The sequence below is a fragment of the Patiria miniata genome, unplaced genomic scaffold (genome assembly GCF_015706575.1).
Source record: "Patiria miniata isolate m_02_andy unplaced genomic scaffold, ASM1570657v1 HiC_scaffold_3, whole genome shotgun sequence".
NCBI lineage: Eukaryota > Metazoa > Echinodermata > Asteroidea > Valvatida > Asterinidae > Patiria > Patiria miniata.
The window spans coordinates 14,015,069-14,027,666 of record NW_024037069.1 but is presented as its reverse complement, the minus strand read 5'-3'; the positions used below and the strand labels follow the sequence as shown (position 1 = coordinate 14,027,666).

The 12,598-nt window shown below is 42.8% G+C and overlaps 1 protein-coding gene across 3 annotated transcripts; it reads left to right on the top strand.

Moving 5' to 3' along the window:
* The first annotated feature begins 3,780 nt into the window (after positions 1–3,780).
* Positions 3,781–12,571, top strand: LOC119738396 (C-factor-like). 3 transcript variants are annotated; one of them, XM_038213279.1, is made up of 7 exons: positions 3,781–3,975; positions 4,079–4,272; positions 9,566–9,706; positions 10,927–10,978; positions 11,221–11,408; positions 11,563–11,718; positions 11,901–12,571. In XM_038213279.1, the coding sequence occupies exons 3-7, from the start codon at positions 9,581–9,583 to the stop codon at positions 12,129–12,131; spliced, it is 753 nt and encodes a 250-aa protein (XP_038069207.1). In that variant the 5' UTR covers positions 3,781–3,975; positions 4,079–4,272; positions 9,566–9,580; the 3' UTR covers positions 12,132–12,571. The 3 variants fall into 3 exon arrangements, with proteins under 3 accessions (XP_038069207.1, XP_038069206.1, XP_038069208.1); XM_038213278.1 differs by lacking the exon at positions 4,079–4,272 and having other exon boundaries at positions 3,782–3,975; XM_038213280.1 differs by lacking the exons at positions 4,079–4,272; positions 9,566–9,706 and having other exon boundaries at positions 3,785–3,975.
* Positions 12,572–12,598: the final 27 nt, after the last annotated feature.

Sequence of the window (12,598 nt, the reverse complement as noted above, 5' to 3'; positions counted from 1 at the left end):
AGTGCGTACATACTCGATGAGCATAGCTTCGCGCGCGTTGAGCTAGGTCACGTGCTGGAGGACAAATACATGTACATTAATTTTAGCCGTATGACTTTATGTTAATTTTTTGCGCGTTCACGAGAGACCACAAAATGGCGCACAATGTTTATCGCACCCATAGATATAGAACTTACAATAAGTTCTATATCTATGATCGCACCGTGAATGGGGGCGTATGCACGCGCTGCCGATCTAGTCTTCTTATTCTATATCTATGGCCGTAATACGGAGTGCAACTGCGCCACCACGATCGCGTTGAGTTCAAGGATGAGCTATATAATCGGATGAGCTATAGAATCGAGTACTAGAGTCGAGTACCGAGTCCAAACCAACGAGTCCGTGCCAAAATTCGAGCACAAAGAATCGAGTACGGGCCGAGTCCAAATAATTTGAGTACTGATAGTCCAGTACGTGCCGGGTACTTGCGTGTACTCGAGCTGTACTCGAGTACGAGTACTCCAGCAGTAACACTGCAGGAAACATTTAGCCCGGTTCGTGAATAATCATGGATGTGTAGCCGTAAAATCATTTTATTGGTCTGGCCTACTCCACATGTGACTTAACGACGTCGTATTAAGAGTGTACATGCATACTGACATGGATCATTTTGGAGTCAAGGTTCGATTCCAAGGATACAAATGCACGCCCCTTCGACCGGGTAGGGTCACCCATGTTTGCGAGAAAAATATTTTCCTATAAAAATACAGAGCCTCTACCAATTTGATTCACATCCCATCAAAGGTAAAGAATGAGGAACGGCCCTGTTGATGCTGATAGCAAATCCCATTTTCCTTCCCATTTATAAACTCCGATTCACGGCGGCAATCATCTTGATATGATTTTGGAATTTCCCAACAAGATATTAATATCAACAGATTATCCCTGAATTCTTGCTTGCACAAACCGGTTCTTCCTTGCTATTTTCTCAGCTATAAAACCACTTCTTTTTAAGAACAAGTCACAAGTCTGAGTCACAAGTCTGAGTTTGGCGGCCAAACTCCATTACATTTAACTTAACATGTAGTGGCGACATTTTTTCAACCTTTCCCAATAAACACAGAAACAAAACATGAAAATTGTGTGCGTTAACAGGATACATTTAGGTTGTTTTCTGGGCGGGTTTTTATAATAGAGCTTATGTAGGGAAAGGGCTATAAATTGTGTGTTTTGTAAAAGGTCAATTTCCGTTTTATGGGTCAGTTGGTCAGTCAAACTTTCTTTGGTTTCTGAAGGACATTCCTGTGATAAGAGAAACATTTAATGTGATGTTAAAAAAAAACCTTTGGAGTGGTGAAGTAATAAAAACCAATCTTGCTCACAAGGACAGATTTCACTTTAAAGTACAATGTATTGCTGCACCGAAAAACTCTGCTTCTTATAATATTGTACTCGGAATGAGAACCACTTCAATAAATACTTCAACTGTAATGAACATTCAATCCAATTTGTTTATTAAAGCAAAATAGTTGTCCCCCCCCCGAAAAAAAACACAGAAACTCTATACCTCGTCAACCCATTTTTACTCCAATCATGCGTATTGGTCTTAAGAAGTTAAAAAGCAACATAAGTATGGCACTTCTTATATTTAATCTGATAGTTTTGTCAGGAAACATTTGAGACAACACTTATTATATCCTTCTGCTGCCACGCCCCTCCCCCCCCCCCCCATGTAGCCCTAATATCCTTTCTTAGAAAGTCAGACTTAATGCTCGATGAAATTGGATTGCAAATGTTACGTTACGAGTTCTTACCTCAACTTTGTGAGTTTACGATGTAATTGTTAAAATTGATTTGAACTCGTTCATGCCCTAGCCACGCCCCCAGCCACGCCCTATGCCACACCCTAACCACACCTCACCTCATTCATCCATTTTGTTTTAGGCTATTATGCTTTATGCATCTTAATAGGAAATTGTGGGACATCTATATTTATATTTGTGAGTTTCTCGCTTGTTTTAACTGTTAATACCGTATGTATTGATAAAATATAAAAATTGTAACACATTTCTCAAATCATCAATTGAAACATTTTACAATTTTAATATCAAATATTTCAACTGTAATTTAAAAAACATCATTTTTTTAATGTCATGCAGACTTTCTTCCTGACGACTTTGCCAAAGAAGTCTTTACCGAACGTGAAACTCACGAGATGGCGGACTGAGGAGTACGTTCAGTTTTTTACCCCTCAACCGAAAGGGTGGAGGTATGTTGCCATCGCCTTCGTCGTCCGTCCGTCCGTCCGTCCGCTTGTCCGTCAAGGCAGCTTAGTTTTCGGATGATAGCTTGAGTTAGAAATTTTGTTTACTATGTCATTCTAGGCAGTAGCGGTTCTACGGGGGCTGGGGGGGGGCTTTAATCCCCCCCCCCAAAAAAAAAAAAAAATTGTCTGTCTAGCCCCAAAAATTCCATTAAAAAAATTAAAATGCACTTGCAAAATGTAAAAATTTGACGCACATGGGAACGGTCTCCACCTAAATGAGAAGGGTGCATTTGTACACTTTTAGTTAATAAAGTGTGCCCAATTTTGGGATTCTTTCAGCGCTCCCCATTCGCTCGTACCCCCCGCCCTGCAAACAGGGCGCTGGGAAGGGCAGATGAGCTTCACAGATTCTTGTGAAGGAAGTGGGGATGGCATTCTGGGTAATTTATCATGATCTTTGTATAAAACATCTGGCTGCAGCTGTAGACCGCGGTTAGCCAATGCGCGCAAATACTATCCGAAAAGTTTGCCATAGAAATGCATACACACCATACCGGATGTGATTTCTTTGTCATTGCGGACCATGTGGACAAATTTTGAGCGTTGAATGATATGCATTTCGACCCTTCGTGAATTAGAAACGGAGCCTGAGCAACTGGCGGGAGTTGAAAATTTACAAAACAGATAAGTTTTACAGATTTTCCTACATTATTATGCTCTTCAACCAAAAGAAGGGCGCCGCATTTATGAATGAGAATAAAAGAATGACGAATGACTCAGTCTTAACGGCCGTTTCAAACCTTGCAGGGTCGTGGCCGTGACGCCTTGCCGGTCACAGGTAACGCAAAATCTATCCAATCAGAGCGTTGATTCGTCAGCCCTTCCCAGCGTCCTGTTTGCAGGGCGGGGGGTACGAGCGAACGCTCCCCATAGAAAATATGACACGAGCCTCCCCTCCCCTCCCCCCCCCCCCCCCCCCCCCCCCACGTATTGATTTTCAGAGGCCTAAGTGTCCGGAGAAAATAATTAACCGGTCTACATTTCAGCATGCTTCCCTGGAAAAAAAATCTGGATTCACCTTGCTAGCCCCCCCCCCCCCCCCCCCCCCCCCCCCCCCACCACCACCAACAACAAAAAATATTGGCTCTAGAACCGCGCCTGATTCTAGGGACCTTATGAAAATGCACTGTGGTGAGAAAATTCTGTTGAAATTGGTGGGAGGTTCACTTTGAAAATGACTAGTATTTTGCCTGGACTACAGGGGCTAAATCGCAATAACGAGGTCACTATTATTTTGACCTGTAAACTGGACAGTTGTGCCCGTTATGGTCCGATGGCTCGAGCTCGATACATCATGCATGCAGTCCACGTGCGACAGTCATTTAAAACCCCATGCGCACGGGAAGCGGTCATGGCCGCGGCCGCTAATCCTCATTGGAATGCTGTTGCCAGCCGTGGTATGCCGTGGCACACGGCTAGTGGGTAGTTCCACAGTTGCTGCTTTTGTGCAGTCCCGCTACCACACAAAGGCTGTGCAGTCATGCGGGCCACTTGCTCTATCTATGTGTGGAGGAATGTCCCCATTATAACCCGTGCTTAAACGCCGTCCCCCGCAGAATAGCATGCATTATTGTTGTAGCCTTTTGAGTCATATTGTATGTGAACCTGTAGGTTTGGACATCAAACGTTTTTGCTCGAAGTGTTTGGCCAGCTAGTCCGACCGACCCGAAGTAAGTCAGTAATTTCGGGGTGATAATAATAAACATAATTTCCAGTTGAATCAAATGTCTATTTTTCCTTTCTCTACCTGCTATTTCTGTCTTGCACCTTCAGCCTGTAGCCTACCCGTCTGTGGGCCGGTGATGTGTTATGGACTCTGCCTCCGCACAATTATTACAAGTGCGATAGCGTGTACCCGACTACAGGCCCACTGTAAGGAGAAAGGACGTGTTTGAAACTGGGCGTACGTCAGCAAAGGGTATACTGACTGGTTAGATATAATAAAGATTAGCGAAGTTCACACTAAGGTCAGGATTCAAGCCCAATTCTTATGTAAAGACCGACATTTTATGTACAAAGCTACGAGTATGTTTATTTCGTTATAAGCGCAAGTATACAGTGGGACCATATAGAGCTCTATCTATGGTGGGACCGATTGTTACGTCAATTTGCAACCAATTACATGTACCGAGCAAGCCAACGTTAGCTACACAGGCGACGTTCTTTCTGAGTTCACGCTATTCGCTATTGTTTCTCAAATTTGGCAATAGGCCTAATTATAACATCTATCTATTTTCTCCGCAGGAATTTGTCCAATCGTATCAAACAAGGCGTCTAAACCCATGTTTTTAAGGTCAACGAATTCATTGAAGCCATTTTACAATGATTATGTGTGTGTATTTTATGCATAATACGCAAATTATAATCCGCCATTATCTAAAATTTAACTTCCATCTATATCTCCGCATGGAGTTTATCGAATAAAACGAGGTATCTAAACCTATGTTTTTTATGTTTAACGAATTCGTTGATGCACATTATGCAAATTAATACCCACCATTATCAGAAATAATTATAACATCTAGGCCCTATCTATTTATAATTTCTCCGCAGGAATTTGTCCAATCGTATCAAACGAGGCGTCAAGTAAACCCATGTTTTTAGGGTCAACGTATCCAATAAAGCCATTTTACAATGATAATGTGTGTAATTTATGCACAATATACCATTATCGGAAATAGTTGTCTTTTTCGTGGTGGATATCTGTTTATACCATAAAAGCCGATCAGTACAAGGCCCCTGCATGGTTACAATGCAGTGTGCGATACAATCCTTTAATCCTTTAACTGCTCATTATACAGACTTTGCAGGAGAATAATTTCAGTTCCCTTCTGTCAGCGCGCATCTGATGTGTATTAAAACAGAGGGCGCATATATTATTTCATACTGGAGCTATGGAAAGATATCCCATACTTTAAATTCGTTGGACCCTTCCCCTCCCCCACATGCAAATATGTTGAGCGGACGCTGTGTTCATATATTTTATGAAAAAAGTTCTGTAAAAAATACTTCCAGAAAAAAAATTCCTCAAAATGTCAACGTTCATCACCTCCTCCTTTCAATCAAATCCACATCGAAATAACTTACGCGCAAGGGACAGAAACGCAATGACGGACAAGTATTCAAGTACATTTGAAACCAAAGTCAACGTTTCCATGGGTACGATCTTGCTGTGCCATGTTGTTTCCCATCATGCCTTGCGCGATCTTAACCTCTGGAATTATCTAATTCAAATGTGTCAAATAGTAGCACATTTAAATTAGGACTGCAGTAAGAACTGATATGATGTATCTAACGCGCGGCACAGTGCTTAAAATTTTGAAAGTTTGTTTTTGTAGAGTCAATCCTTTCAAACATGAGATTTCTACGTCGCGTTATTCAGCAAATATCTTTTGCAACACAAGATACAGGTTTTTTGGTGCGGAAAAACGAGGCTTCCATAATCCATATCGTACAGACATCGCGCAGTTTTGAAAAAAAAAAAAAAATGTATTACTTTTTTTTTAATAAGCGTATGAAAACGTATGTGACGTATTAAGGTGCAGGAGAGGGTGCGCGGGCGTGCGGTTTTCGAAATACGTTTCATCAAGGCCAAGGGTTAGTGAAGGAACGCGCACGCGCCCATGGAGTCGAGGCTGACCAAAAGTGCACTTTTCATGCATTTATTTTAAGCAGGGCCAAACTGCACACCCAGGGTGAAGTTTTTACATTTCGTACTAACACTTTTGTTTTACTTCTTTTTTAATATGGCTTGATCGAGCTTTCGTTCGTAGGTTAACTGGAGTGGTTAAGAATTGTCTGTTTTGCGGTGTAGGCTCCTAACAATAGATCAAGATAATTTAGGAAATATTTCTCACATAGAATTGTCTTGGAGTATACATTTGTATTGGAGTATACTTTTGACCGAAATGGCAGTAGAATGAAACTAATGATGTGCATCGGGTCGGGTTGACCAGGCCAAACTGACCCAAAACATTAGAGATTTAAACCGAATCCGAATCGAAACCGATCGATCTTAACTCGCTCAAACCGACCCGAACCGACCCGACAAAAACATAAGGTAAAACCGACCCGAACCCTTGCTGGGACAAAGTGAACACTTTTTGTGCCTGCCCTTACCCACGAGGCATGAATCCTTTTGCAAAACCATCGTTTCTCTCTCTCTCTCTCTCTCATTCTTCGTGGGTTGATAGAGAGTAACTCCGCTTATAGGGAGGTTTCGCAAGCGAACGGATACGCTTACACTTACGCTTAGCTATCCGTATCCGTTTTTTACTTACGTGTAGCGAGCGAGATATGGTTGATAGAGAGTAACTCCGCTTATAGGGAAGTTTCGCAAGCGAACGGATACGCTTACACTTACGCTTAGCTATCCGTATCCGTTTTTTACTTACGTGTAGCGAGCGAGATATGCGTGTCGTCTGCACGTTTAGCGGATAGTGAGTGGCGTATGACGTCATACGTGCAGACGATACGCATATCTCGCTCGCTACACGTAAGTAAAAAACGGATACGGATAGCTAAACGTAAGTGTAAGCGTATCCGTTCGCTTGCGAAACCTCACCACGCGGTATCATGAAAATGTACAATATGTCTATTTCACCCGATCCGACTGGAGAAATGAATACCGTGGGAACTTGATAGTACGCACGTTGGCCACACCACAATGGGCTGCGGTCACAGTGAATGTCAATAATATTGCATCACCTGAATATCTCAACTGTTTCGGTTTATTTCGGTTGATTTCGGGTTTTTTTAAAGATGGCTAAACCGACCCAACCCGACCCGAAAATGTAAATGCAAAACCGAAACCGACCCGACCCGACTGAAAGATGGACAAACTGACCCGACCCGAAATCGGTTTCGGGTCGGGTCGGTTTCGGTTTTGGGTCGGGTTTGCACATCGCAGAGTTGTAATGACTCGAGTCAATGACTCGACTCGAGTCCGACTCGAGTCACATTTTTTGGCGACTCGACTCGACTCGAGTCCCGACGGGTAAATGACTCGACTCGACTCGAGTCACTGCGAGCAAATGACTCGACTCGACTCGAGTCCCTCATCAGAATGACTCGACTCGACTCGAGGAAGGCTAATAAGACTCGAGTCCCAAAATAAAAGCAAAACTTACTTGCGAAAAATATTTGCAATGACTTACGCTGCGCCGTTCGCGTTGCCAGTTTTTGTTCACGTCACGTTAATGTTCGCGAATAATGTACGTTTATATACAGCGGCAGTCTGTTTCCTTCCTCCATAATGAAACAACAAACATACACCGTGTCGCGGACTCCCACCTTGTGGTTCTATAGCATGTAATGCTAAACCCGGAACCAGACTTAAAACGCATTTCTCAATCCGTGGTTTCATCATTGGTTTCGGGCGATTTTGAAGTTCTTGGTGGAACGCTGGCTAAATTCATGTCCCGATTTCACACAAAAAACGGGCCGGGCCCACCTTTAAATAATCAGAAACAGTTTTGTATAATGCAATTAGGTTTTAAAGTTGTCAGCGATCAGCGAACAACAAAATCTAGACCCGAAGCCAAACCAGTTATAAGACCGAAGTTTCACATCTTCTTATCTGTGACGTGAGCTAGCAATGGAAACTGTTGGTTGGGTACCATACAGCATACTTTATGTCTTTGGATTTCCGTAATAGACTGGTGCCTTGTATTCCTTCTCTCTTGTGTTTGTTGCTTTTTATTGTAATTTAGTGTTCAAATATTTGTGACTCGAATTGACTCGAGCTAAATACTTGACTCGACTCGACTCGACTCGACCACACTCTGTGACTCGACTCGACTCGACTCGACCTTGTTGACCTAATGACTCGACTCGACTCGAGTCACTTCTTTAAAATGACTCGACTCGACTCGAGTCACAAAAATCAGTGACTCGTTACAACTCTGGCACATCGTTAGTCAAAACTAGTCTCAGCCATTATATTATTTCTCAGTATTATAGAATACAATTGGGCAATTCCACGGTTAGGCAAAAAAAAAAAATAAGTCGGTCTCTGGTCAGCGCGCGCGTCGATTTTAATCATGCGCGTCGATCTTTTTTTTTCCAAAATGTTCCGCGGTAGCTCCAACAGCGCCCTCTATTTCCGCACCTCCTCAATTTTTTTTTAACAAAGAGCACCAAGGAATTGGAAATTGCACTAAGACAAATAATCGAAAGCACCAAGGCAAATTATGGAGGACACCAATGTACATGAGAACACCAAAAAAGCAAAATAGTACCCCACCTTGTCTGTACAATCCAAGCTTGAAGAAAAAAGAAAAAAAAGCAAAAAAATAAAAAAAGCCGCGTGGCCGCGTCAATTCCGGAACTTTGGTCTGACCAGAGACCGAATATTTTTTTTTTTTGGCCTTAATACTCACGTTACATTTTTGATGCACTTTTGAGTTTCCTTGGGCTGTAATTACCTTAGCGAAAAGATTTAATAACCGTTATCCCCATGGTAGATAGAGTAGACCTAGACCTACTTAAAGGGATTATACATCATTTGCTTTTGCTGTAATTTTCAGAAATGGATGGAATTGGGGGGTTGGAAATATAAAGCAAATATAGTTACACTGACTTTTTTGAGGTTTTGGGTTCGAAAATGCTATAAAAACCAAGAAAAACAATCATTTTCCTGTAGTCTGGTTCCCTGACTCCATTTAAGAAGAAACAGAGCAGTTTACATATATTGGGGAATTGTAAGGTCAGGGAACCAGTCTAACTGGCTTGTACCCGTTCATAGGTGTGTAATCGATTGCAAACAAGTGCAATGGTCAACTGGGGCCAGTATTTGAAAAAAAGCCAGTTTTTTCCAACGCTGATCGGCCGATCTGCGTTGGAAATTGATACAAAAATACCACTTTTCTTGAAAATGACAGTATACCAGGTGCCATGATTTTACAGGATGCTTTACACTGTCATTCACTAACAGTCCAGCAAGGTATTTTAAAATGATTTGGTAGTTTTATTTTTTGATGTTTGCAAATGTTGTATTTTCCCTTTAAGCACCAAAGATGACATCCAGAAAAATGTGTTATGTATGATAAACAAGACGCAAAAAATTGGTATTCAAGTTACATTTTGGCAACAGTGAGCTCACATCCTTATTTTGTGTCGAGCCCTGCCTAATCTACGCATAATCAAATTTAGATGACAGATTAGTTTCTTTTTTTTTATGATGTATAGTCAAAATGTCATGATCTTGATCAATGCGAAACCACTGTTGCAATGGCCTGATTTTTACCCTTTTTTCTACAGCTTTTTGGCAGTAAGATGTTTTCCGTTCTGGTCACGGGAGCCAGCCGAGGTATCGGACTCGAGTATGTCCGTCAGCTTCTGGCTTTATCTAGTCCACCACAACACGTGTTTGCGTGTTGTCGCTCGCCAGAAAATGCTGAGGTATGAACTTTTTTATTTGACGCCAAAAACCGAGGCCATTAACATGCACAACTGCATGTGGTATACGGTACGCACACAGGTGGCACTGAGTTCTCCATCAACAAAATCCGGTTCGTTACAGTAAAAACGTCATACACGCGCACGCACCACTGATAGCACCCATTAGATAAACACTCAGGTTGCGTTAGCTTCCGGTGTAGCGTGAATATCCGACTCCATGAAATATGGACTCGTTGGTAGTATTGCGCTTGCGTAAGTATGTTAATGAGGAGAGTGACTGGTCTCGTGTGAGGGATTAACCAATACTAGGGAAAAGGAGTCCGATTTTCATAGGAGTCGGATTTTCATATGACACGGGTTCAATTAGTGCTATGCTACACCGTGTGAAGTACGCATGGTTGAGATGACGTCACACTAACGAACCGGATAGGGGTTTCAAATTTCACGCGCGCTTCAACTTAATAAGAACGCGTGTGACATGCGCGCAAAAGAAATGCAGGGTCCAACCGGGTCCAACCAACATGTGGTTGTGACTTTTGGGGAGAAATATACAACGTACAAGTGCGTTCACTGGAACCAACTTTGCTATTTTGTTTTGTCCAAAACTGCGAAAATCAGGGAAATAGTGGAAGCTTGACTGACACACAGTGGCGTCGCCAAGGGGGGGGGGGGGGGCCAGGGGGGGGGGGGGGGGGGCACGTGCCCCCCCCCCCCCCTGGAAAACCTAGTGCCCCCCCCCCAGTGCCCCCCCCCCCCCCCCCATCAAATGCTGGTGCCCCCCTATCCTCTGCAAAATTCTGCGCGTTGTTAAAATCATTACCTCAAAAATAGCAATTTCTGGAGATATCTTCAGATCGAATTTAGCATCAAATGTGGCACCATTTTGCATCTAGCCCATCCTCCGTATGCGAAAATTTTCCAAAGGGGAGGGGGGCAGACCCCTCCCCCAGGACGGCGATCCGTATCCACCTAAGTGCCCCCCCCCCCCCCCATCAAATGCTGGTGCCCCCCTGTGCCCCCCAGACTGAAAAGTCTGGTGACGCCACTGCTGACACAGTTAAATACCTTTATGTATTCCCATTCGGAGTGTTACAAAATCCGAATGATTTTTAATTTTCATTCCGAACTACCACTGCATTCTACTAATGGTTGTTGCTGTATTGTTTGAAATGAACTTTATTCTATGCATTGTAAATTACTTCGTTTTTATTTTCTTGCAGGATTTGCAAGGCATTGCCATGGAAAATCCTTCAGTGAAAGTTGTACAGATGGGTATGGTATTAGATTTGTTGTGTGTAACATTGTAAATTGAACCCATTGTATCATTGCTAGATGACGTCATGGTGAATTGATGGGTTGGAAACGTTTCTACCTACACTAGATACAGTGCCAATTTTGGAAGTGTAATTTCTTTTAAGGAGATAAATATTTGACGACTTTTTGCAAGAATTTGTCTTGTCTTTTGTTTCTTCAATTGTTGCTGTAATTTTTTTATACCTTATTTGGTTCTTAAGACGTCACTAAAGAAGACGACTTTCCAGCAGCGGTGAGAGAGGTGGATGGCGTGGTGGGCGAGAGAGGACTGACTGTTCTCATCAACAATGCTGCTATCTTCTCGGGCCACACTTGCGAGACAGCAACCTGCGAAGACTCGGTGCACCTCTACCGCGTGAATGTCATCGGACCAATGTTGGTTACCCAGGTAGGATCCAGGACCACAGATGGCAGAGGTATAAAAACATGGGGGGATTTGAAGGCAACACCTCGACAATAAAATTATGTTTCACCATCTCTATCCGTACTAATGAGGAGACGTATGTACAAATGTGAATTATCACTTTTTCTATCGTCCACAGGCATTTCTGCCCGCCTTGAAAAGGGCAGCAGCGCTGACATCGAGTGACGACACGACAATGAGCATGCAAACGGCCGCCGTGGTCAACATGTCTTCGGTAATGGGGAGCCTCGCAAGCACCAAAAACGGAAAGTCTGCATCCTACAGGATGACCAAGGTATGGCAGGAACGATATACACTTGGAGAGAGTCGAGCGAGAATTTTGGTTAACCATTATTCGATTATCTTTGCTGGAATCGAGGTTTTGTTCACATTAGATTTGGTTGGACTATAGTTTAGTCGAGTATTTAGGACCATATCCTTTAAATTGACTACCACATTTACACCTCTTTATAACAGGTAGCAGTCAACATGCTGACCGTCTGCATGGCCCACGATTTTGCTTCGTATGGTATCCTAGCCGTGGCCATGCATCCTGGGTTAGTCAATACAGACATGGGCAAAAGACACGCCGGGAAACTCAGTCCAAAGGAAAGCGTCTGTGGCATCTTAGACACACTGCTGAAGCTTCGAGGAAGACAGGCATCGGGGAAGGCGTACCAATGGAACGGCCAAATACTGGCTTGGTGATGCCCCTGCCTGGACGAGCATTGCTGCACACCGTGATGTGCTGTCAAGTTTTGATAATAATGGTCCGTACAAGAAGTGAGGATTTCAGTTCTTATTTAGAGGTAAAAAAGGGTGAAAACGGTAACTTTTTAAATATTTTCAGGAAAAATATCTTCAGGTAAAGATACCCGTTGAACTTTGAAAAATGAATTGATTGTTCGTGCTTGGACTGACAATATGCTGCGTATAAGCGGAAATCATTTTGCTTATATGAGGTATTTTTTTTTTCATTTTGCTTATATGAGGTGTAATGAAAAAATAATAAGATGAAGATGGTGGCTCTATGATCTTCAGGAAAGAGAGTTAAAGAATACCATTAGAACCGCGAGATTTCTTTTGTGCACGCGCTTGGACTGGCAACTAAAAGACTTTGCGCTGTGAAAAAAATCCTCTATAAAAAAGGAATTGGCGGGATTTTATTCTGGGGA

Coding starts and splice junctions, on each gene's coding strand:
- LOC119738396 (XM_038213279.1), top strand. CDS start 9,581: ATGTTTTCCGTTCTGGTCACGGGAGCCAGCCGAGGTATCGGACTCGAG. Junction 9,707..10,926: donor GCTCGCCAGAAAATGCTGAG/GTATGAACTTTT, acceptor ATTTTCTTGCAG/GATTTGCAAGGCATTGCCAT. Junction 11,409..11,562: donor GACCAATGTTGGTTACCCAG/GTAGGATCCAGG, acceptor TATCGTCCACAG/GCATTTCTGCCCGCCTTGAA.